The following is a 26,561-nucleotide window of genomic DNA, read 5'->3' as shown; positions in this document are numbered from 1 at the left end:
TGTCATGATTCTGGTTCCTGATTGCAAATCTGAGTTAGGATTCTGTAGGTTTGTCAGTCTACCAGCTTAAGGTGCTAAGCTTTCCTGAAGACAGAAATTCTCGGGCAACCACATTTGTGTCCAAAGTACCTCGCATAGTACGTGGGAGCCTGCCCTAAATGTTTTAAGTGAACAGCTAAGTCAGTGGATCAGTACTGCTGTACTGCATAACCTGAGATGTCGATTTTTTTGCTTAAATCTCTGTTGGAAATGTGCTTTCATATATTAATCATGGATTTCCTTTAAAACTGGAGAGTGTTTAATGGGGCCTTCCACCTAGAGTTTTTCAAATCAAAGTTAGTTTGGCCATTTATGTTTTCATGTCTTTAATTATCTTATCTTATGATTTTTCTGAAAATATTGGGATATAAATTATTTGAATTCTTTTCAGGGCTCATTCTTTCCATTTAGCACATTTGTATAAAAAGCCTCAGTAACCTCTTTGTGGCAGTCTCCACATGCTTATTTCATGACTCAAAGTGTTTGGAGGACATACAGAATAGAAAATAAGTAAGTTTTTTTTCTTTTTTAACTCCAGAAGATGAGCAGAAGTACCCAACCAAGAAACTGTTTCTGCTTCCATTCCCCATCACTTGTCTCTGCATATCTCCTTCTGATGTTTCCTGGGTTCTCTTTTAGCGCTACAGTTCTGCAGATCATTTTCTATGTTATAATTTACCGAAGATTAAAATCAGGAATTTTGAAATTAATTCAGAAAAGTTGAAGATGTGTTCCTCCCACCCTTAGAGAAAAGGCTAGTATGGTCATCCCTGAAGAAAGAGAAGGCAGAGACGAAACGAACCTCGACCTTGTGAGAGGCTGCGTGTCTGCCAGTGCTCCCACCAACACGCGCAAAGCCGGTGAGTCCCACCCTCTGCCGAGCTCTCCTGCTGCCCATGCCTGAGGCTGTGGGGCTCCAGAGTTTCTCTGCAGCTTGGTTTTTCTCAACAAGCTCTTCAGCGTGGGTGTCTGCTCTCATATTCTGGTCTCAACTCTGCTGTTCACTGACCACATGTCTTTCCTCAATCTCGGGCTCCTCACCCATAAGATAAGGGGGGTTGTGTTCTAGGCACCAGCATTGGAAATAAGTTACATTCCAGCATTGGTTGAGATTCAGAATGTACTTTTGCCAAGAAGCTTTTGTGAATGGTGATTAGGTTCTTAGGTTAATGCTAAGAGGCCAGTGTCCTCATAGATGAGAGACAGGGTGCATTGTTCAGGGTGCATTCCCACCCCTTCCAGGGTTTGTTGGTTGCTTCCTGGCACTTTTCTAGACCCCAGGTATGTGGTACTTGCACTGCGGTCCGAGGATGACCATGTCCCTCCCACTCCCCAGATCCCCATTTCAGCAGCTGCCTTCAGCCAGGTGGCGTGGGAAAAACAATATGGCTGAGTCGCTTTCTCCTTTGGTGGGGTCAATGCAGTTAAAGCAGTGCGTCTCAGAATTCACTATACTTCAGAATAGCCTCAACTGTAGATTCATGGACCCCACTTCATAGAAATTCTGATTCGACAGATCTGAAACGGGGTCAGCATCTGATGGAAGTGGTCCTTGGACCATACTTTGGGAAACACGGCCTCAGAGCATCTGTGTCTTTTGAAGAAGATTCTCAACTCAAACAGGTTGGGGACATTTCATGCAGGACAGCAGGATACCTGGCAATATGAAGGAAGGTAGAGCCTGTGGGTACCACACGGAAAGCTATTCACAGAAATCTGCCCTCTGAGTTCAGTCTTCTCGGCACTTGTATTGGCTTCTCTTTGCTGCTATAACAAATTGCCACAAACTTCAGTGTCTTGAAATAACATGCAGTCATTATCTAACAGTTATTATACAATCCAAAGTCCAAATGGGTTTCACTGAGTTAAAAAGAAGGTGTCTGCAGGGCTGTGCTCCCTCTGGAGGCTCTGGGGGAGAATCCCTTCCTCTTCCAGGTCATCCAGGGCTGCCTGCTCCCTTGCTCATGGCTCCTTCCTCCACCTTCAACACCAGCAGCTCTGCCTCTGAGCTTCCTGCTTCCTGCCTTTTCTCATAAGGGCTCTTGGACCTGTCTCAGTAATTCAGAAGAATCTCCCAATCTTGAGACCTCTAATTTAATCACATTTCCAGAGTCCCCTTTGCTGTGTAAAGTTACATATTTGCAGCTTCCAGGGGTTAGGACAGACATCTTCAGGGGGGAGCATTACTCTACCTAGAGAAGCCGTCCTGTAGTCCTTCAGCCAGCAGTGTTGGCATCACCTGGGAGCTTGTTAGAAATGTAGGCTCTCGGACCCTCTCCCACACCTACAGAATGCAGTAGGTGTTTTCACTCCATCCCAGGCGATTCATAGGCACGTTAGTGGGAGAAGCTCTCTGCTCGTGTTTCTCCCAACTTCTTCCATTTTTCTTTCTCTGGACTCATTGATACAAGCACAAAAAGCTTCAAAATTTTCCACAGCAGCTCACATGGCAGTTTATTGAGAGGACATTACTAAGCATCTCCTGCGTGCTAGGCTCTGTCCTAGGGATTGGGGTATGGTGATTAGTAAAGAGTGGTCAGTGCAGCAGTGAGGGACCACAGAGGAGCCCCAGAGGGAAGGCGATCGTGAGTGTTGGTGCTTGGGAGTTCTGTGTAAGGAAGTATTTACCAAGAAACCCAATTTCCTAGTAGCTCTATTTAGTTTAAGGGAAATTGCCTTCAACCGTAAATAAACCTTTTTGAAAATACTGGATAATGTGGAATAACTTAATATTGTGTAACCAGGCGTGGGAGACTAATAGCAGAAACACAGACATCTGACTTTAATTGTGATCTTCCATCTTTGAGAGTTACTCCTCAGCAAGGTTTCTTAAAATGCTTCTTTTTCTTCCCAGGCGGCCAGGAGCAGAACTGTACCCAGCAGAGCATCGTTGTGGACATGCGGGAGTTTCGCAGTGAGCTCCCCTCTCTGATCCACCGTCGGGGCATCGACATCGAGCCAGTGACCCTGGAGGTCGGAGACTACATCCTGACTCCCGAAATGTGCGTGGAGCGCAAGAGCATCAGTGATCTGATTGGCTCTTTGAACAACGGCCGCCTCTACAGCCAGTGCATCTCCATGTCCCGCTACTACAAGCGGCCGGTGCTTCTGATCGAGTTCGACCCCACTAAGCCTTTCTCGCTCATGTCCCGCGGTGCCTTCCATCAGGAGATCTCTGGCAACGATATCAGCTCCAAGCTCACCCTCCTCACACTGCACTTCCCGCGGCTCCGGATCCTCTGGTGCCCCTCCCCACACGCCACCGCCGAGCTGTTTGAGGAGCTGAAGCAGAACAAGCCGCAGCCAGACGCCACCACCGCCATGGCTGTGACCGCTGATTCCGAGACTCTCCCCGAGGCAGAGAAGTATAACCCCGGTCCCCAGGACTTCTTGTTAAAAATGCCAGGGATAAACGCCAAAAACTGCCGCTCCTTGATGAACCATGTCAAGAACATCGCTGAATTAGCAAGCCTGCCCTTCGACAAGCTGGCGAGCATGCTGGGAAACACGGCCAGTGCGCGGCAGCTCTATGACTTCATGCACACCTCCTATGCAGAGGTCCTGTCCAGAGGGAAAATGAAAAAATGAGCAGTGCTGCCTATTTTCTTATCCCCTGACTGTGCTTCTGAGCTGCCCTTTGCCTGCCCTCACAGATCTTTATTATTAGCCCAGTAGTTCATTCTCTTGGGATTCCCAGGTGGCTCAGTGGTAAAGAACCTGCCTGTCAGTGCAGGAGACGCAGGTTCGATCCCCGGATTGGCAAGATCCCCTGGAGGAGGAAATGGCAACCCACTCCAGTATTCTTGCCTGGGAAATCCCATGGACAGAGGAGCCTGGTGAGCTACAGTCCATGGAGTCACAGAAGAGTCAGACATGACTCCGCGACCAAACAGCAAAGCTCATTGTCTTCCAGTCTTTAAACGATTGTGCTGTTTCCTGGGTCAAGGGACCAGAGGCCAAGGCTGTGCTCTGAGTTTTGTGTTTAGGCATCATTTTCACTCTGCACCATCCGCGCCAGGTCTAGTACTTTCCATCTTTACGTGAGGTGTTGTCAGGATCAGGGAAGGTGTCTGCAGGTATTTCTAGAAGGCTGTTTATGAAACAGGTAGAAACTTCAGTTTCCTTCGGAGACTAAAAATGCACAGTTGTGTTCTTACCCTCTGTCTGAGGGATCTCAGGACTCTGAGAAGGGAGCATTTCTGCCACTCCTCGTATCAGCTCCTCAGAGCACGCTTTCCTCAGCCTCATGCTTCTCCTGCCTGCCTCTAGGATAAGTTCATGGGGACTTGCTGGTGCTAACTGAAGAAAGACAGCCACCTCTAAAACAGGCCAATTGGTTTTATGATCACCTGAAGATATGTAGCATGTACCATAACCATACCTGGTTTGTTCAAAACCAGTATTTTTAAAACATAGAATGAATTACCTATTTACAGAACTGGATTGTCTAGAAGGAGCCCTAAAAATTCTGTTTCTACAGATATTTAACCTCCTGAGTCCAGCGATCTCTAAGCCCAAATGGGTACTCCCGGAGCCTGTTAGATGCCCTCCTTCCAATGTCTCCTCACCTGCCCTGAGACACCACCCCCCAGCACAGGTCCTCTCCCAGGCCCCTGGGCCGGACTGGCCTCCTGCATCTCTGTGTGAGGACTGGATGCAAGCAAAGGAGGGACCCACAGTTTTTAAGATTCACTTTTCCTTCCTTGATTTGAACTACAAGTGTTGCGAGGAAATGAAAGATCAATGCATAGAATATATAAAAATCCTAAAGAAATATATATTTTAAAAATCCATAAGGAAAACAATCTCATTCCAAACCTTCTTCTGATTGACTTTACTTAGCTTCTTACAGAAGTATACATACAAGACTTTCATAGCATATTTGTGCAATTTTTAAACTTTGATATTAAACCATTATTAACTTAGATAATATTCACATATTTAGTGATGAGTCGATCTTCTACCTCAAGAGCTGCTGTTCAAGAACATAAGTTCCACTGCCCACGTCACATAGGGTCATGTCTTGTCAGCATCAGCTGTGTTTTTATTTGTCACAGTGTCTGAACTCAGAGTAGACAGGGGACTGTGTGACATGAAATGGTCTTCATCTTTAACACAGTCTTTCAGGTGTCATCTCTAAACCGAATCTGTTGTCTTGACATCTTGGTTTCTTGGTATGCTGACATAAGTTAAAGTGTATGGATTTTGAACTTTTGCGAGGGTCCCACAAGAATGAATTAAGGGGTTCCGAATTGTTATCATCAGACTCTTTAGAGTGACTGGAGAAGAGAGAAGAGGACAAGAAACAGAGATTAGTTTATGGTAGAATAAAGATTTGGGATACTGTCCCAGGGTTAAAAGTATACCCTTGAGAATAGAAAACAAAATGCCAGGCACATATGTTACCTTTGACTTTCCTCTGCATTTCTTTCTTTCAGCACTCAGTCATAGCATGTATTTTAAGTACATTAAAATAGATACCACCTCAGATAGGGATGGTGGTTTTCATTTTTCTTCACTCTATCATACATAGCACTTCTGCTTGAGAAATGTAATTTCTATTTTTTTTCTCCTAGTATAATTCCACCTGCCTTTTATTGTTCTTTCATTACATAAAAGGAAAACCCTAACAGCACATTTTTTTAGAAGGGTTTCACTCCAAGTTTTCAAAAATAAGCTCTCTTAAAGCTACTGTTTTAAAATAGTCCTTGCTACTTGCTACAACATAGAAGACAGTTGTATTTAGCTAGTCGTATTTAGAGAGCCGACATCCTCTGGCTTCCAAAGACTGACTTGCTGTTGCACCTACTCGGAGGAGGATATGGCATCCCACTCCAGTATTGACTGGAGAATCCCGTGGACAGAGGAGCCTGGCGAGCTACAGTCCATAAGGTTGCACAGAACTGGATGTGACTGAAGTGACTTAGCATGCACAACACACATATCTACTGGACATCTTCAGAGGGGGCACCGGCTCAGATGTGTTTGAATTATGAATGATAGTTTCTAATGAACTCTAAAACGGTCGTTATAATTGAAAGGCTCTCATTACCACTTCCTCTTCCAACTAAATAAATATATCTTAGTGTCTCCAGTTCTGAAGACCCTTCACTATAACCATCATGTATTTACTTTTCATCAACTTCTTTTACAAATTTTTAGAGCCTAAGAATCTGGCAAAGAACTAGAAATGCATGCAGTTGCAAAATCTTTTATCACTTTGTTTTCTAGCAGCATTTTATTAGCTTTGCCCTTTTTCTCCCCAAAATCACAAATATCCAATTATGAACTTATGCTTAGCTTTTGTAAAACCTTTTTTTAAGAACTCAAGACCAGCATTGTTCTACTTTACACATTTTTTTGCACAAAACTTTCAGTACATGAAATATTGTGAGAAATGGTTTTCAGTTTTGTTTAAATCACAGTGCCTCTCTCAATACTTTCTCAAAATTATATATAAGAAATCACTTTTAATAGTGGCCATAAATAATATCCTCTTGGCAACCAGTTACTGTTTCTTTAATCCAAGGCTTAGTATGTCTATATGTCTGCATATGTTTGGGTACATCCAGATTGTAGTTTCCCAGCTCATGAGAGGACTGAAAATAATTATCTCATTTATCAACCCTCTGAGACGCAGAAGGTTAAGACTAGATTTGGTCGTGTTGAGAAAACAGAGTATAGAGTTAATAAATGGCCTCCAGCAGGAAAACCTACACTGAAGTGAATCTGGAGAGGCGGGTGGGGGAGAAAGACAGGCATTATTAGTCTTTGCTTTTGTTTCCAAGCATAATTTGATTTTCTTCTGGCTCAGAAAACTTCTTTAGGGAAATTCCCTTCTCTTTTGTGTTCAGTTGAACCTAGGAATGTCCCCTTAAGAACCAACATTTTAGGAAAATTCTTTTCTCAGGCTTGAGCCTATTAAAATTTACCCAGACTTCAACATGAGTTGTCACTTTTCTTCATTATTTTGCTTTCTATTTTGGTTTATAGCTATTTCCTGTCTGATTCTGAGCTTCAGTGCTTAATCTACCATCTTTATCCATAGGTTTTTGGTGGCCTCCACCACTGTTGTTTTTTTCATTTAAGGTTATGTAAGCCAAAATTTGGATGGGAGGGATATCTAACCATTTATATCAATTTGTGACAGAGTTGTTTGTGTATGTTTTAATAAAATGTGTATTTATTCAGTGTTTTCCTCAATATTCTGTAGGCAAAAACAAGTGGAGTGGAAAGGAATACATTCCCAGTACATGATAGTAACCAATGTGTTGGTACATTTAATTTAAAATTATAGAGAATATTTAATTAGTTTTTCATACAGAATAAGTGATTAAAGCTAAAATACGCTTTGAACCACTGCTTTGGCATTTGACTTGCTTGGTAAGCCCAGTTTCTAAGGCTCCAGTGTTGTTTTCTTCTGGTTATTTTCCTTTGCTGCTTTTCATTTTGTAGCACGTGTCCTTAAGGAGGAGGAAAAAACGATTCTTCTGAAAATACTTGTTTGTTGACAATGTCATGAATGTGTTGTGAGCACAGTGCCTGGGACACCTCAACTCAACAGAGATTAATTCTTGCTACCCATGACGCATACATTTTTGTCCCTTTAACATCAAAGTTGAAAGAAGTGACTTATTCTTTTGAAACAAGAATTTATTGTAACCTCTTAAATAAGTTATTAGTTTGCTAATTTGCTCATTTGGATGATTTAATTATTTTGAGCTTCCATGGTGGCTCAGATGGTAAATAATCCACCTGCCAGTGCAGGAGACCTGGGTTTGATCCCTGGGTGGAAAAGATCCCCTGGAGAAGGGAATAGCCACCCACTCCAGTATTCTTGCATGGAAAAATTCCATGGACAGAGGAGCCTGGCGGGCTTCAGTCCATAGGGTTGCAAAGAGTTGGACTCGACTGAGAGACTAACAGTTATTTTGCTTCTGCTTTAAAATGTAGAACCTAAACCCTCTTTAATGTATAGTGTCAATTTATTTCTCGAAATGTTTATGTCCCAATACTTTGGTAGAATAATGAACCCTTGTAAAGTGAAAGTGTTAAGTCGCTCAGTCACGTCCAACTCTTTGCGACCCCATGCACTGTAACCCAACCCAGGGGTCAGTAGTAATATAACTCAAATGTATTAGCACTTATGCTTTATCTCTTTTAACTCATGGTGAAGCTGTAAAGTTACAGATACTTAAAATTTTCTTTTACAGTGACAAAACTGAGGCACGGAGAGGTTAAGTAATTTTTCCCAAAGTCATCCAATAAATGGTGGGACCATGATTTCAACTCAAGTGCTTGGACTCCAGAGTTCATAATGAAAAGCTGGAGAGCAAAGGAGGCCCAGTGGAGAGTGGGAAACTGTTTTGTGTCTCCTTTCATGAATCTGATAACAAATATAGAGAAAACAGATTGGTTTGTTTCCATGCCTCTCAGAGAAGTGTGTGCAGAGCAAATATGCAAAACTTGGAAACAGGTCAGAGAGAATACTGAGTACCTCTTCTCTGCAGACCTGGACATTGTCTAGTGACCTCTGCTGCCCAGGGATTATCTGATTTTCTAGAGTTGTGAACCTTTTGCTGACTGCTTAGGAAAACTATTTTGCGTGCTTATAAAGAATAGAGGTTAACTTGCAGAAAGCTGATAGCTCTACAGATGAGTCTTGTCCAGTAACATCACAAAGGTTATTGTCTGGTGGGACATTAACCAATTTTGCATTGTTAGTAAGTTTATTTCTACATTCCTTTGATCAGCTACAAATCTCCAGGTCCTTCAGGTTTTTTCTTAACTCAGTCAATATCTAACTGGTTTCCTCATTAATGGGATTGAATTTTTAAAAATCTTTGACTTCTGTTATTTTTCTGTTTGTATGAGAGCCCATATATTTAACCTTTTGAAAATTGTACTTTGCAAATGATGTTGCCAACAGGAGCTCCCATATAATGATGAAACCATATTTCCAGCCTCATTCATCCTAAAATGAAACTTAGTAAACTAGAAAGTATAAATTAAACCTTCTAGTGGACCTCTGTTTCTCATTTTATGAAAGCTCAACTGAATCTTTAATCTGAGTTCCTTTTCTGTGTTGTATTATCAGTGTTAAACAGACTGATTCATGAATGAGGGGGAAAAAATATATATATATACACACACACACACGCACAATATGGCTTCCCTGGTGGCTCAGTAGTAAAGAATCCAGGTTCAATGCAGGAGATGCAGGTTCTGTCTCTGGGTGGGGAAGATCCCCTGGAGGAGGAAATGGCAACCCACTCTAGTATTCTTGCCTGAGGAACCCCACGGACAGAGGAGCCTGGCGGCCTAAGGTCCATGGGATTGCAAAGAGACATAGCTGAATGGACAGCACGAACACATGCACACACACGTAACATATGTACACATATTTCAGAACTGTACTTTAGAACTAGGACATTAATATTAAAAACTGTAAATTGATTAAATATTTAAGAACCATAGATACATTTTAAGATGCTGGCTCAGTAGACCTGTTTTTCATTGTTTACAAACGCCCAAATGAATCTAATCTGAGTTCCTTTTCTGTGTTGTATTATCAATGTTAAAAAGGCTGATTAATGAATGAGGAGAAAAGAAATTTCAGACATTCCCAAGCATCTATTTGCATGAAGAAGTTTTTTCTACAAGGAAAGAACAGTGCTCCCTGAGGGCCTGAGAGACAGACAAAACCAAGTTTTGATTTCAAACAAGGGAATTCCCTGGGATTTATGAAAACAGTAAATAAACTGGGTCTGATGAAATGGTGACGTAGATTATTTGAGAGGATATTCAGGGATACTTTTCCTGTAATGATGAGCTTCAGAACTTTGGTGTCTGAGAGAATGCCTTTCACTGAGTAAGAGATTTGCTTCCCTGTGCAACTTTGTTTCTGGGAAGGGTGACACCCTACAGAAACTTCGGAAGAAGAAAGCTCAGCAGACAAAGGGAAGCGTGACCAGGCAGGTTTGTTTTTGGCATAGGGCGTTTATTGCACAAGGCAGAAGACTCTGGGCTCAGTGCGGTAACAGTCTGTGCCATCAAGGACATTCAGTCATGCAATAAAGAGAATTCAAACAAAGATGAGCCAAATAGAATAATAAAAATGCCACCAGAGAGGGATAAGTGTTCCAGGGGCCAGAGAAAGATGTCATATCCGATGGTAGAGAGCAGGGATGGCCTCAGAGAGAAGACAGAATTTGAGATGAGTCTTAAAGAACAACTAGAATTTCATCAGACCGAGATGCAGACAATGCACTTAAGTCCAAGTCCAGAGCACCAGCAAAGAAGCAGATGGTGTTTAAAGAAAGAGTCATGAACAGCAGAGTTGGAGCAAGACACGGGGTCCATATTTTGCAAGTCTCTCAAGTGCTAGGCTCAAGGAGTTTGTCCTTATTTTGGTAGAAAAACGTATGTTTGAGTAAGAGAAGGACGTGACTAGGAAGTCTGTTTTAAGGCTTCGGTCTGGTAGTAAGTTTGAAATGGAAAGGAACTAGCATCAATTGAGCGTTTAAAGTGCGCCAGACATTTTACATATGTTGTTGTTCAGCCACTGAGTCGTGTCTGACTCTTTGTAACTCCATGGGCTGCAGCACACCAGGCTTCTCTATTCTTCACATATGTTACCCCCATTAAATCCTCACATCTCAAAGTACGGATTTCCCTGTACAGGCAAAGAGACTAAGACTCAGGGATTATGAAAGTAAAGTCACAATGAAAGTAAATTGCAGAGATGGGAGCCCAACTCCAAAGCTTACTTTCTTTCTACCATAATTTGCAGTCTTGAAGAAGGGCTGGATGTGAAAACACCATTTCAGAAGTTGTGGTGATGATGACCAGAACTCAGACAATAGCTTTGGAAATGGAAAGGACACAAATGGAAGAAGCATCAATGGACAGTCAATGGAATATGGCAAAATATCCGCCTAGGAAGAGTCTAAATAACACCTAACCTTTAAGCCTTAGGAAATGATGATACTGTTAACAGAGCCTGGAGAAGGATCTGATTGTGTTGGGAAGGTTAAATTCAGTTTTTATAGGGTTGGTTTTGAGATAATGTATAGGCAAACAGTCTCAGCTGAAAATGTAGCAGATATCTGCTTAGAAGTGAGAATTGAAGACATCAGATAAATAGTTAAGGCAAGTATGAAACAGAAAGGACTTTAAAAGTGCCTAAATTTAGGAGGTGAGACAATAGAGGAGACAGACTATAAAAGAAAATTCTGAATCATGCAGCAACCAGAATCAAAAGCAGGAGAGACTCTCAAGGGGATGACCCACAGGATTAGGAGTGGAGCAGTAGGAATGCTCATTGCCTGGGTGTGCAGCAGGCATCCCAGATGGTGACTGCAGGGAGCTCCGGACACACACCAGACCGAGAGGCCAAAGGAAGCCCTGGACAGTGTGGATGAAGAGAAGAATGGGCAAGTCCCATGAACAAGGCAATTTTGTCTGTTGGTGATCAGAAGGAACAGAGCCAAGTGAGAGAAGGCAGATGCTGGAGAGACGGCAGATAATTAATGGAATCCAAGCCCAGTGCTTGGGATCCTGGGGGTGGAGGAAAGAAAGAGTGGTTTTGCTTTTCTTCCTTTCACACCTACAGAAAACCTGTTTTCCTACAGATTTGGCTCTTCTTAAAAATCAGCATTTAGAGTACCATGTACCCCCAACTTGGAACGGAACTGGCAAGCCACAATAAGTAACAATGAGCCCCTTTCCAAAGTCTGTTTCAAGGACAAATGCTGCTGCTTGGCACTGAGGTCTGCTTGTGTTTTAAGCCGAAAGGGGGGACAGCCCAGAACCCCTCTGTTTGTAACCTGGCTGGATAGTTCTATTATTATTTAAAGCGTCCCTTTCAGCAATTTAGGAAACCAAAATACATGCTGGCTCATGCTGTCTGGAAACTGAAAGTCTGTTGAGCAGCTCTCATGAGCCAATCCTGGGACTTGGTAAGGATTTTTATTTTGGTCGTCCTGCGCGCCTACTGTAACTGGGGCGGCTGAGTTGCTATGGTGATTTGTTCTCCAAACAGAGCGCTTTGCCTCAATATCTTGAAACAGCAGATCAATCTATTTTACGTTGGCTTGATCATGACATCAATTCTAGTTGAAACCTCTCCCCTGTTCCCCTCAGACTCGTGTGCAGGAATTTTAAATCGGGGCCAAGAGGGCACTAGCTAAAAGAATCACAGCTCCCGCTTTGTAAAGCTCGGCCTTCAGTATTCCTGCCACTGAGACTGTTGGCAAAGTTCTCTGAGGGGGAGGCGGGTCGCAGCCAGGGGAAGGTTCATCACAGAAGCAATTATGTGGCTAATCGCTCCATTGTATACATCGGCTGCAAGTTGTGACTCATACCCTGCCGCTAATAGTTGGGGGTAGTAGGCAGGCTGCACAGAAAACTCACTTGCGTTTTCCCACTTCTCTTATCAATCTGCAAGTCGGTAAGATCTGGCCTTGAAGTGTGAAGAGAAAGGCAGACTCGCTCCACGGCGTGGCCCTCCCTGTCTCCACCAGTAGGGGGGCCCATTGAGTCACCGGACACTTTAAGGATGACTGCACTTGAATGGTGGTGTATCTGCCTCTCATTCTTGCCCAACCCTGACATGGGAGGAGGAAAAAAAAAAAAGGAGCTGCCTGATTCCCAGCATGACTCATTATAAACAAACGGAGGACAGATTGACTGCCTCTTATCAGAAACCGAGTATGCGCCCCAGGACTGAGGGTGAGTCATGCTGGAAGTCCCAAGTCTTTTGTTGGTCAGAGGGATTGTTTTTCCTGCGGAAGCAGTGGATTTGGGGCGGAGGCGGGAGTGGGGGTAGGGGTGTCGGGGAACGAGGTGAGGTTGCTGTTGATTTCTTCAACATTATCAGTGACCCCATGGTAAGCCCTGGACTCCTAGGTGAGCTCCGATTCCCTCAAAACCAAAAAGTCTTCCAAACTGAAAAACTGGCCATACACACATGGAAACTCATTTGGAGTTGATGGAAATGTCCAAACTCTTGCAGTGATGATGTCACAACATACACGTTGCCAGTTATCATTCAGGAAATACAGTTTAAGTATGTGCTGTTTATTGTATGTAAATTATACCACAAATATTTTTAAAGAAATAAACACAGTTAACACTTTGGTGGAATTTAAAAAAAAAAAAACCTGGCCAACCCATTTTTATGGTGATTTATCCTGAAGCTCTTGGTATCCGCCCTCACTGTCTCATCCATACCCATCTGTGGTTTTGTGAAAAGTGAAAGTGTTAGTCGCTCAGTCCTGTCCGACACTTTGTGACTCCATGGACAATAGCCCACCAGGCTCCTCTGTCCATGGAATATCTCCATGCAAGAGTACTAGAGTGGGTTGCCATTCCCTTTTCCTGGGGATCTTCCGACCCAGAGATCAAACCGAGGTCTCCAGCACTGCAGCCAGGTTCTGTGTCATCTGAGCCACCAGGGAAGCCCCTGTTGCTTTGTATTTGGGTGCAAACACAGATGAAGTGTACCCACCTAACACTGGTGTGCTGATCCCACAATCCTAGGGTGTATTTGGTAGGTGAGCTTTTTTCTTTTCTATTCTTTTTTTTTACTGACACATGACTGCAGGAATAGGTAAAGCACAGACCGGCAATGAATTTGGAGAGGGGTAGATGCTGGGGAGCAAAGATGAAAAGAAGGACCTTCCCTGTACCTGCCTCCACCCGCTCCCTAGCAGTCTTGAGACTGGAGACATCTGTTTATGCCCCAGGTGCCTTTCCATTTCAGCAAATACAAGTCGGGTCAAGCCAACAGCATAACTGCACCCAGTTGTGCTACGCTGATGGGCGGTGCCGCACACGTGAAATGACTTAACACTTGGACCCCAGCAAACCCACCAGCAAGTTAATTTAGGGGAAAATGAACACATTTGTGCTTAGATGGCAAAAAGAACCAAGTGGCTTGGCAGGTGGGGCTAATCAAGAAAGAGCCACAGTGAAGGGAGGGGCGGTCCAGATGTTTTTGGATGTGATTGACCTCAATTGGGAAAATATGAATATGAGCTTCTGCGTGGGCTGGCCCATGAGCTTCTTCTGAAAAGTATGTGATATTTTTCTCCTTTCAGATAACACACCCATGGTGGACAGGAAAAGTGACTTTTCCATCCTCCTCCTAGAGAGATTCTCTCTGCTTCTGGCTGATAACCTTTCGGATAAGGTTTTAATTATTTCTTTCATTGTTCCGTCTATCTGCTGCTGTCTTTTGGTGACCAAATTCGAGGGACAAAACAAAATGATTTGGAAAATTTGACTGTCATCTGTACAAGAGGGTCATTAGTGTAGGAGGGCTTTGTCTTAATTTCTTCATCTCTCTGTCACTGAATGTGTGTGTGTGTGTGTTATTTCCTGACTCCCTGGATTCTGAATATACTCTGAAGGTGTGTCCTTGTCACAGTGGCTGATCTCACATACAACAGCAATGTGTCCTTAACATCCAAAGACAGTCCCAAATTTCAACTATTCTTCCGACATACCTCCCCCATAAATATATTCATCCTTTTTAGATTGTTTCTTGCTATATAGACATGCCTTCAAAATACCATAGGTTTGGTTCCAGACCACCTCAATAAAGCAAGTATCATAATAAAGCAAGTCACATGAATTTGGGGGTTTCCTAGTGCATATAAAGGTTATGTTTATACTGTACTGTGGTCTGTTAAGTATGCAATAGCATACTGTCTAAAAAATGATATATGTACTTTAATTAAAGAATACTTTATTGCTGAAATATGCTCACCATCACCTGAGCCTTCTATAAGTCACGGCAGTAACATCAAAGATAGTGGAGCACAGACCACCATAACAAATATTACAATGAAAGATCTAGAAATATTGCCAGAATTACCAAAATGTGACACCGAGGCATGAAGTGAGCAAATGCTGTTGGAAAAATGCCAGCAGACATGACTGACAGAGGGTTGCCACAGACTTTCAATATGTAAAAAAACTGCAGTATCCGTGAAGCACAGTGAAACAAGGTGTGCCGTATAAACAGGATCTGCAGAAAGGGTGACTCACTGAACAAGTGTTTACTCTTGAAAGCCAGGGTCTTCAACCTCATTATTTGGAAAACAGTGCCAGTGAACTCAACAAAACACTCAGGAAGCACCTACTACGTGACAGACAGTAAGTAGAATACGGCCCAGGGGCTGGAGTTACAGGTTGTTGGTTGTTGTTTTTTTTTTTTCAGATCTTAAAAGAATTTTAAAAGCAGAGCCAGCTTTTGTGTTTGTAATAATGGAATGACAGTAGAGTATTACTTAGATTAAACACACACATACATATACACACACATACTCATTGCTGGAAATGACCAAACCTTCCTAGCACTGTGATATGCATTACGGAGTTCTGAGATGCCATGAGCATAGGTTACCGAGGCTGTAAAAGTAGACTTTGTGGCAAACTGCCCAGCAAGGCCTTATTTCACATTTAATGCCTTGTAGCAGCAGCAGGAATAAGATAGCATGAGACGAGTCTTTCCAGCTGACGTTGAGAGCTTAGTTGTCTTGAAAAAAGCCAAGGAACCAATGTCTTCAGTTGCTGAGGGTCTTCGGGCTATTCCCTGGTTTCACTGAGTGGTATCAGAGGGTGCTTTTGAAATGGAAGATAACTTTTATAAAAACAAAGACAAGCCCCAGGTAGGTCTGTTTAACTTACTTCTTAGTGCAGTTTTAGTTGATACCTTTGCATATGGTTTGTAGTAGGTGCTTCAAACTTTTGACGTATGCCTCCAGACTGAATCTTCAAGCTGTTGTCCAGACTCCAGCTCCCTATGTTTGCTCTAGTTAATAATTGTGTTTCCTTTATCATGTTCTAACTTTCATTTAACATAGGTTTTTCTTTCTTATTGGATGCCTGATACACAGAAGTGCATAATTTATTAATAATCCTTGTTTTATGAAATGCATCACCATTGATCCATTCATGATGCTTTAATTACTTTTTTTTCATAAATGCTCCATCATTTGATTTGATTTGATTTTTTTGGCCACACCATGTGGAATGTGGGATTTTAGTTCCCAGACCAAGGATCGAACCTGTGCCTCCTGCAGTGGGAGAGCAGGGTTTTTAAAAACAAACTTTTTTTTAAACCAAAAAAACTAGAACCTTGACAATAAGATTATAACCTGCATCTAACCATGTAGGTCTACCCCTACTCTATTTACCTGATTTTCCCAAGCCAGAGTGGACCCTTGTCCTAATGTCTGTGTTCAGTATGCCCTTCTTTTTTATCTAGTCTCACTGTTTTATATATATATATGTATTCAGAAAAGTGTATGTGTCTGTTTATGTGTATATATGTTCCTAATTTTATAGAAAAGACATCATGCTATATGTAATTTTTTAGGAACTATGCTGTTAAGATGCACTTATTGTTGCATGTTGCTGCCTTCCATTTGTTTTGGCTCCTCTATAATATTTTATTGTATGAGCATCACATAGTTTATCCAGCCACCCTCTCATTACCAGTCATTTGAGTTGGTCAAAGATTCTTGATATTGTTAATAGTACTTTGATGGTCTCTGGCATTACAGGCAGATTCTTTACTGTCTAAGCTACCAGGGAAGCCCAGAAAATGTAATATGAGTAGGCAAAAAACGATATCTAATTTTACTAGCCAGAGATATCATTTCTGGCATTTTGACCTGTATGCTAGGCTGTTTCCTGTCTCTGTTTACTCATATATGTCATTTAAAATGGAATCTTCCCATAGCTGCTATTGTATACAGTTTTTCTATATGATGAATGTTCTTCCACATCATTTCAGTGGTAGAGAGTATTTCCTTGTGTGGGTGGAATCTAAAATGGTCATCAAATGTGCATGAGAGATGCTGACCAATCCGAGTTGCTCTCACACACTCATATTAGGCCTGGCCTTTTTCAAACCAGTTCTGCATTGCTCACCCTTCCATTTCCAATTGTCCTCATCAGAAGGAATGGCGACATGCATCTTTCACACTAAGCCTTTGTGCACATCCATGATAATGTTCTCAGGATAAATTCTGACACATGGGAATTCCTAGTCAAAGGGTAAGAACGTGTTTTTACTTTCTGACAGATCCAGCTCTCCAAAAAGGTTTTGTCAATTTATATTCGCATCAGCAGGATATGAGAACCCAGCCTCCCACAGGCTCTCTAAGAATAGCATTGTTGTGACTTTTATTAACAGTATACCAAGTTCAATCTCATGTCACTATTTTAATTTGTATTTCTTCAATTACTATTGAGAGTAAATTTTTTCATCTGTTTTTCTTGGCCATTTGTTTTTCTCTCTCTCCCGACTCCACCCGGCACTTTGTGTGAATTGCCTACTGGTGTCATCTCCCCTTTTTTGACCCAATTTTCTTTCTCTTATATACGTGTAAGAATTGCATCATTCATTTTAAATAAAGCAGTGTGTACCTGTCCATTCCAAACTCCCGTACTATCCCTTCCTCCCATCCTTCCACCCAGTAACCATGTTTGTTGTCTAATCTGTGAGTCTGTTTCTGTTTTGTAAATAAGTTCATTTGTGCCATATTATAGATTTCACATATAAGTGACACGATGTGGTATTTGTCTTTCTCTTTCTGCCTTCATTTAGTGTGATAATCTCTAGGTCTATCTATGTGGCTGCTGCTGCTGCTGCTAAGTCACTTCAGTCGTGTCCGACTCTGTGCGACCCCATAGATGGCAGCCCACCAGGCTCCCCTGTCCCTGGGATTCTCCAGGCAAGAACACTGGAGTGGGTTGCCATTTCCTTCTCCAATGTGTGAAAGTGAAAAGTGAAAGTGAAGTCTCTCAGTCATGTCTGACTTGTAGCGACCCCATAGACTGCAGCCTACCAGACTCCTCCATTCATGGGATTTTCTAGGCAAGAGTACTGGAGTGGCTTGCTGGCACTATTTCATTCTTTTTATGGCTGAGTAATATTCCGTGGCATATGTATGTACCATATCTTGCTTATGCATTCATCTGTTGACATTGTTTCCATGTCTTGACTGTTGTGAGTAGTCCTGCTATGAACATAAGGTGCACGTGTCTTTTCAAATTATAGTTTTGTCTGGGTATATGCCCAGGATTAGGGGTGCTGGGTCATATGACAGCTCTACAAAAAATGTTTTCTTTACCTGCTGAGGTGAAGTAGGACTTACTTATACTGTGTTTAGTGTACATTTGGGTATATTTCTATGCTTTTAATTCTCTTTCTGTTGATGGTTCCTTTAATCATATAAGTTTAATCATTTTATAATAAATTTGAATTATTTGTTGAACAGATGCTTCCCTATTATTAGACTCTTTGACATTTTCATTGGCTAGCTGGCAATCCTCAAACATTTATTCTTCCAGATGAACATTTAAGACTCTCTTGGTCAAGTTTCCCCAAAAGAGTTATGTTTAGATTTTTCACGTGTAGTACATGTATGTATTCTTTTGGTAATAATGGACATCCTTACAACAATTTTAGGAGAATGGTGTGCTTTACTCTTCTTGCGTGGAAATCATTTTTATGTTCTTCAGCAGCATCTCATAGTTTGATTCATAGAAATGCTGCACATTTCTTGCCAAGTGAGCTCAAAAGTATTTGTCGTTATTGCAAATGGTAACTAAACTCTCTTTCTACCCCCAGCCCCTAAATGAGTTTCCCTTTCTAGAGCTCCAGAGCTTAGTTGTGGCACGTGGGATCGTTGTTGCTGAGTGCAGGATCTTTAGTTGTGGCCCACAGAATCTCTCTTTTTTTTTTTTTTGCTGCAAGTGGGCTCTTAGTCGTGGCGTGTGGGATCTAGTTCCCTGACCAGGGGTCAAACCCGGGCCCCCTGAATTGGGCACACAGAGTCTGAACTACTGGACCATCAGGGAAGTCCCTGCCATATAAATTTTTATTAATTTGGTAACCGGCCATCTTACTGACCTGTCATTCATTGTAAGGGTTTTTCATTGATTCTTTTGGCTATTGCAGGTGGCTCATCACTTCATTCCCCTAAAATGATAGTTTTGTCTCCTTTTCAATGTTTACACCCTTTTTTCTATTCTTGGCCTTCAGCAAGGATTCAGGAATTCAGGTGTCCATGGGACACAGGGAAGTAACATAAATGAGCGAATTGGACCCAATGAGGCCTCCGGCAAATGGCAGAGCACAAGTCCTGTCTAAAGGGAGAAGTTCTTACTCAGCTTCAGCCACTCTCTGCCATTTGAGATATAGGCCTCATGTTGATAGATGCTCAGACGTTTTTAAATATATACCGAAGATCAGGTGTTTTTAAAAATGTGAAATCTATAAGCCTTTTAAATGTTGAAAATGAAATCAAATGTTTTAAACAACAGGCCAGTCAAATATAGAATATCTGATGGTCAGGTTCAACCCAGGCTCAGAGTATGACACACTTCAGCTAGAACTTGCGGAGTTTAAGAATATATTGAGTTGGAACACCAGGCATTCTTGTGTCATCCTACTTTAGTAAAAATGCATTCATCATTTGACCACTGTAGACTCCTAATTTATTATTTTTCACATGGAGCCTCTGTCGTTCTCCAGTTTAACAGGATTATTGTAGGAAGAAAGAAATTTGAATTCTGTTAGTTGATTCATTTTTCTTCTTTGATGGATGAATGTGATGAATCCATACATTTTCTAATATTAAGCCACCCTTGCATTTGTGATTTGTGGAACTAAGCTAATTTAGTCATATTATTCTTTTATTATACAGTTGTATTCCACTCTCTGTCTTATTTAAGGGTTATAAAATAGGAAGGGAAAAGTTTTTTTCTGTTTTGTTTTTGCAGCAAAACTCACCTATTGCCTTTTCTGACCCCTACTTGTTTTCTTGGGTAAATCATGTGCCACTACTTAGCAGGAAGGGAGAGGTATTACTTCCAGGGTTTGGTTCCTGGTCAGGGAATTAAGATTCCACATGCCACTAAGCCCATGTACCACAAGAGAAGCCGGCTTGCCACAACTAGAGAAAGCCTGCACCCTGCAACAAAGACACAGCCAAATATATTATATCTATCAAAGTAGAAGTGTAATAGTTTTTAAGCACAGTTAGCTTAACTTACAGCTCTTAAACACTTTAGCATGTAGTATTTCTATATACTCCCTTTCTATTACCAGATTAGGTTACCAGGGTTAGGTTGGTTTGTAAAATTATTTAAGACACTTATAAAGTTTTTTATGTTCTGGAAACAACTCGATCCTATAGAAATTCTCCCTTCCTTTAACAAGTGTTAGAAAAAGTGAAAATGTTAGTTGCTCAGTTGTGTCTGACTCTTTGTGACCCCCACAGACTATAGCCTACCAGTCCTCTCTGCCCAGGGGATTCTGCCACTCCCAACCCCATCCAAATTATCTGAGTTCACATCTCAGCAAAGTCGTGGAGAGTTCTTTGTCAGCTTCTTCTTTATTCAACTTTTTGCCTCCTTGAATTTTTCGACCTCATCTTGAGTGGATTTTATTGTCTTATTTTGGTTAGTATTTTATTAGCATAAATTTAAATAAAGTATGCTTTTAACTTTAATCTTCTTTCATGTCTTTGTTTCTCATTCTTTTTGTATTTCTAGGACTATTTACTAGTTTTTTTTTTTCCCCTTATGTAACCCTGCCAGAGGATTGTCTCTTTTATTGGTCTCTTAAAAGAGTTAGTTCTTTGATTTATCTTACCAATCCTATTGTTTTTCTTTTTTCCAATTTGCTTATGTCTGCTTTTATCTTTCATTCTTTCCTTCTACTGTCTTTAGATTTATTAGTTTTTATCTTAGTTGTTTTAGTTAATTGCTCTTTTTTTTTCATTTTTATTTAATAGTAAAATCACTTAACCTTTATCTTTTCTCCAGTGAGTAGCCAGCGAGCTGGATGCACTGTGAGAATGTTATAGTGAGGAGTGAGGGCCTGGACATAGAAAAGATCAAAAACATATTTCTCTGTTAGGGACCTGACTATGGGTCCAAACCACTAGTTGTTCAGATGATGCTACTATATACATCATCTCTTTTCTACTTTTGCTTCCTGCTGGATGCTAACTAGAGGGCCATGGTGGTCTCTAGTTGCTAGAGACTGAATGTTTGTTGATGTTGTTGTTGTTCAGTTGCTAAGTCATGTCCAATTCTTTGCCATCCCGTGGACTACAGAACACCAGGCTTCCCTGTCCCTGACTGTCTCCCAGAGTTTGCTCAAATTCATGTCCATTGGGTCAGTGATGCCGTCCAACCATCTCTCTGTCGCCCCCTTCTCCTCCTACCCTCAATCTTTCCCAGCATAAGGGTCTTTTCCAATGAGTTGACTCTTTGCCTCAGATGGCCAAAGTACTGGAGCTTCAGCATCAGTGCTTCCAATGGATATTCAGGGTTGATTTCCTTTAGGATTGACTGGTTTGATCTTCTTGCTGCCAAAGGACTCTCAAGAGTCTTATCCAGTACCACAGTTCAAAAGCATCAATTCTTCATTGCTCAGTCTTCTTTATGGTCCAACTCTCACATCCATACATGACTACTGAATCATGGATGAATGATTCACATATGTGATTCAAAGAATCACAGTTTTAACTATATGGACCTTTGTCCGCAAAGTGATGTCTCTGCTTTTTGATATGCTGTCTAGGTTAGTCATAGCTTTTTTCCAAGGAATAAGCATTTTTTAATTTCATGTCTGCAGTCACAATCTGCAGTGATTTTAGAGCCCAGGAAAATAAAGTCTGTCACAGTTTCCATTATTTCCCCATCTATTTGCATGAAGTGATGGGACTGGATGCCATGATCTTTGTTCTTTAAATGTTGACTTTTAAGCCAGTGTTTTCACTCTCCTCTTTCACTTTCATCAAGAGGCTCTTTAGTTCCTCTTCACTTTCTGCCATAAATGTGGTATCATCTACGTATCTGAGGTTATTGATATTTCTCCTGGCAATCTTGATTCCAGCTCGTGAGTCACCCAGCCTGGCATTTCACATGGTGTACTCTGTATTTAACTTAAATAAGCATGGTGAAAATATATAGCCTTGATATATGACTGAATGTTTATATCCCCTTAAAATCATAGTTTGCAACAACCTCCACTGTGATGGTATTAGGAGGTGGGGCCTTTGGGAGGTGACTAGTCATAAGGGTGGAGCCCTCATGAATGGAATTAGTGCCCTTACAAAAGAGACCCCACAGAGCTCCCTCACTGTTTCCATCACATTAGGATATAGTGAAATGACAATCTGTGAACTAAGAAGTGGGTCCTCACAGACAAAAAACCTGCCAGCACTTTTACTTGGGCTTCCCAGCCTTCAGGATTGTGAGCAATAAATTTTTGTTACTTACTAGCCACCCAGTCTGCCAACAAATATGTCAAAAAATTTGGAAAACTCAGCATTTGCCACAGGACTTGTCAGTCTTCATTGCAATCCCAAAGAAAGGCAATGCCAAAAAATGGTCAAACTACTGCACAATTGCACTCATTTCAGATGCTAGCAAAGTAATGCTCAAAATTCTTCAAGCTAGGCTTCAACAGTACATGAACCAAGAAATCCCAGATGTTCAAGCTGGATTTAGAAAAGGCAGAGGAACCAGAGATCAAATTGCCAACATCTGCTGGATCATAGAAAAGACAAGAGAATTCCAGAAAAACATTTACTTATGCTTCAGTGACTGTGCTAAAGCCTTTGACAGTGTGGATCACAACAAACTGTGGAAAATTCTTCAAGAGATGGGAATACCAGACCACCTGACCTGCCTCCTGAGAAACCTGTATGCAGGTCAAGAAGCAACAGTTATAACCAGACATGGAACAGCAGACTGGTTCCTAACTGGGAAAGGAATACATCAAGGCTGTATATTGTCACCTGCTTATTTAACTTCTATGCAGAGTACATCATGCAAAATGCTGGGCTGGATGAAACACAAGCTGAAATCAAGATTGCCAGGAGAAATATCAATAACCTCAGGAACTAAAGAGCCTCTTGATGAAAGGGAAAGAGGAGAGTGAAAAAGTTGACTTAAAACTCACCATTTAAAGAACAAAGATCATGGCATCCAGTCCATCACTTCATGGCAAATAGGGAGATAATGGAAACTGACAGACTTTATTTTCATGGGCTCCAAAATCACTGCAGATGGTGACTGCAGACATGAAATTAAAAGACGCTTGCTCCTTGTAAGAAAAGCTATGACCATCCTAGACAGCATATTAAAAAACAGAGGCATTACCTTGCCAACAAAGGTCCATATAGTCAAAGCTATAGTTTTTCCGGTTTCATGTATGGATGTGACAGTTGGACCATAAAGAAGGTTGAGCACCAAAGGATTGCTGCTTTTGAACTGTGGTGCTGGAGAAGACTCTTGAGAGTCCCCTGGACTTCAAGGAGGTCAAATCAGAGAATCCTAAAGGAAATCAATCCTGAATATTCATTGGAAGGACTGATGCTGAAGCTAAAGCTGAAGCTCCAATACTTTGGCCACCTGATGCAAAGAGCTGACTCATTAGGAAAGACCCTGATGCTGGGAAAGATTGAAGGCAGGCAGAGAAGGGGATGACAGAGGATGAGATGGTTGGACGGCATCACTGACTCAATGGATGTGAGTTTGAGCAAGCTCTGGGAGATGGTGAAGGACAGGGAAGCCTGGTGTGCTGCAATCCATGGTGTTGCAAAGAGTCAGACACAACTGAGCGACTTAACAACAAGTCACCCAGTCTGTAATATTCTGTTAAAGCCGCCTGAACAGACTACTGAAGGGCTGGACTGTCTTTCCATCAGTGATACTGTAAGTGTGACCCTTCAAACTTTAACCCACTAGAATTCAAGGCCTCTCTGAATCAGTTTTGTCTTATTCAGGGGGCCCTAAGGCCTAAGTGGCAGTTGTTTGGAATTGCATCAGCCAGTCTGTGAATGCTACAGCAGGGCTTGACAGACAACTGCATGTAACAGGGAGATTTCCTATCCTTCCCCATTTCCAACCTTAACCTTGAAGCATTCTCTATTCAACTCCTAACTCTGCCTGGCTCACACTCATTGAAGAGCATTAAGATAAAGATAAAAGGGAGCCGACATGGAAAGCTGATTGAAAATATATATCATCATTGACAGTATAGTTTTGAGGATAGAGATACAGTGGGAAGTGAAACATTTTTACAGGCACACCAAGTTAAGTCTGCCTGTAATATCTTGAAAAGGCTCAGGTTCATGGCATCCTGGAATGTCAGCAGAGAACAATGGACTATGGTTAGGATACCTGACCTTGACCCCTGTTTCCAAGTGGAACTTGGTATGTGCGTGCGTGCTAAGTCACTCCGCTCTTTGTGATGTTTTGGACTGTAGCCCATCAGGCTCCTCTGTCCATGGAATTTTTCAGGCAAGAATGTTAGAGTGGGGTGCTATATCCTCCTCCAGGAGATCTTCCTGACCCAAGGATTGAACCTGTGTCTCTTATGTCCCTGCATTGACAGGTGGACTCTTTATCACTAGCGCCACCTGGGAAGCCCAGAGACTTGGTACAGGACAATGTTAATTTCCCCTTATCTGTTACAGGTGGTGATCAACATACAAAATCGACATACAAAATTGGGGGATGTGAGAATTCGGGTCCCTGAAGGAAAGTGAAAGTCACTCAGTAGTGTCCGACTCTTTGTGACCCCATGGACTATACAGTCCATGGAATTCTCCAGGCCAGAATACTGGAGTGGGTAGCCTTTCCCTTCTCTAGGGGATCTTCCTAACCCAGGGATTGAACCCAGGTCTCCCACACTGCAGGTAGATACTTTACCAGCTGAGCCACGGGGGAAGCCCAAGAATATTGGAGTGGGTGGCCTATCCTTTCTCCAGTGGATCTTCCCAACCCAGGAATCGAACCAGGGTTTCCTGCGTTGCAGGTGGATTCTTTACCAACTGAGCTATGAAGGAAGCCGGTCCCTGCCAAACCCCTATTGCCAGACCACTGAATGCAGATCTTCACTTGTAATCAATTCATTGCAGAGCCTCAGTCCTAGCATTTCACCCCTAAATTGAGGAATAATAACAAACATTTACTGAGCCTTCCCCGTGTGCCAGATATTATGCTTAGTTTTTTCTTAACAGCTTTCTTGGGGTAGAAGTTACATACCATAGGGTTTTTTAAGTTTTCCTTTATTTAATTTTGACTGCACTGGGTCTTTGTTGCTGCACATGGACTTTCTCTAGTTTCAGTGAGTCGGGGCTACTCTCTAGTTGCGGCTTCTCATTGTGGTGGCTTCTCTTGTTGTGGAGCACAGGCTCCAGGTGCACAGGTTTCAGGAGTTGCAGCGTGTGGGCTCAGTAGTTGGATCACGCAGGCTCAGTAATTGTGGCTCTCAGGCTTAGTTGCTCCACAACGTGTGGAATCTTCCCAGCCCAGGAATCGAACTTGTGTCCCCTGCAAGTGGATTCTTATCCACTGTACCTCCAGGGAAGTCCCATACCATAATATTGACCCATTAAATGATTTTTTCAGAGAATACATAAAACTGTGCAATCATTATCACAATCCGGTTTTAGGCTATCCCATCCCTTACCAATGTTCTCTCAAACCTGTGTACAGTCAGTCCCCACTCCCACACTCGGGCCCAGGCAACCTCAGGACTTCCTTTCTCTACAAATTTCTCTTTTCTGCACATTATATGGAAATCGAATCATACAATACATAGTCTTTTGCACTTGGCTTCTTTTACTTAGTGCAATGCTTTTGAGGTTTGTCTGCATGATAGCATATCTCAGCACAGATCTTCCTCGACTTTACAATGGAGCTACATCCCAATAAACCCATTGTAAACTGAATATATCATAAGCAGAAAGTTCATTTAATACACCGAATCTACTAACAATCATGCCAAGCCTACCTTAAATGTGTTCAGAACACTTATATTCATCAACAGCTGGGCAAAATAGTCTAACACCAAGCCTCTTTTATAGTAAAGTAGGTAAAGTATAGTAAACTTGACTGGCTCATGTAATATAGTGAATACTATTAATTGCCCCATAGAAGCTGCCAGGACCGCCTTGCACAGTGTTAGCACAAGGCCTGCTTATGTCTTGCCATGCAAATGACTTCTGGTGAACCGACTGCTGTGGCCTGTGGCTGTTTATGCTGTGTTGTATTCATGGCTCTGTGACCTATACCAGGTGGAGTATGGATGAAAAAAGATCAATATCCTATAGTGCTCTAGAGTTCAGGAAGCCCTCTTACTCTCAGCCCCTAACAAAACCCTGTGAGCTGATAGTTTTCCCACTTGTGCAATGGCGTTAATGGTAAGTCTGGAGTTAGGAGGCTTACCTGCATCTGGCAATCAAGAAGATGGCACAGGTGGTCTTGTACCTCATTGTTTGCCCCCACCCCCAGATCCCATGCTCTTTCCTAAACAGAATCATTAAGAATGGAAACAGATTATGTTACTTAAACCAAACAGTCTTCCCCTGCCCCTAAACTGCCCTCCCAAGTGAAAGGGAACAGGACTGGTTTTATGTATTTACTAGTTTTGTGTATTTGAATTTCTGTTAAGGTGTTTTGATTAAAATTTTAAC

At 41.9% G+C, this 26,561-nt stretch overlaps 1 protein-coding gene across 1 annotated transcript in view; it reads left to right on the top strand.

Annotated features, from left to right (window-relative positions):
• Positions 1–6,507, top strand: part of ERCC4 (ERCC excision repair 4, endonuclease catalytic subunit) — a 39,637-nt gene extending 33,130 nt beyond the window's left edge. The window contains exons 10-11 of the mRNA XM_055409518.2: positions 787–899; positions 2,894–6,507. Coding sequence (XP_055265493.2) covers positions 787–899; positions 2,894–3,627 — 847 coding nt within the window. The 3' untranslated portion in view covers positions 3,628–6,507. The remainder of the gene's footprint in view (positions 1–786; positions 900–2,893) is intronic.
• The last annotated feature ends 20,054 nt before the right edge of the window (positions 6,508–26,561 follow it).

Source organism: Moschus berezovskii, chromosome 27, assembly GCF_049115385.1.
Source record: "Moschus berezovskii isolate FMDL1 chromosome 27, NW_MosBer_1.0, whole genome shotgun sequence".
NCBI classification, from domain to species: domain Eukaryota; kingdom Metazoa; phylum Chordata; class Mammalia; order Artiodactyla; family Moschidae; genus Moschus; species Moschus berezovskii.
This window is presented reverse-complemented; position numbering and strand designations above follow the sequence as displayed.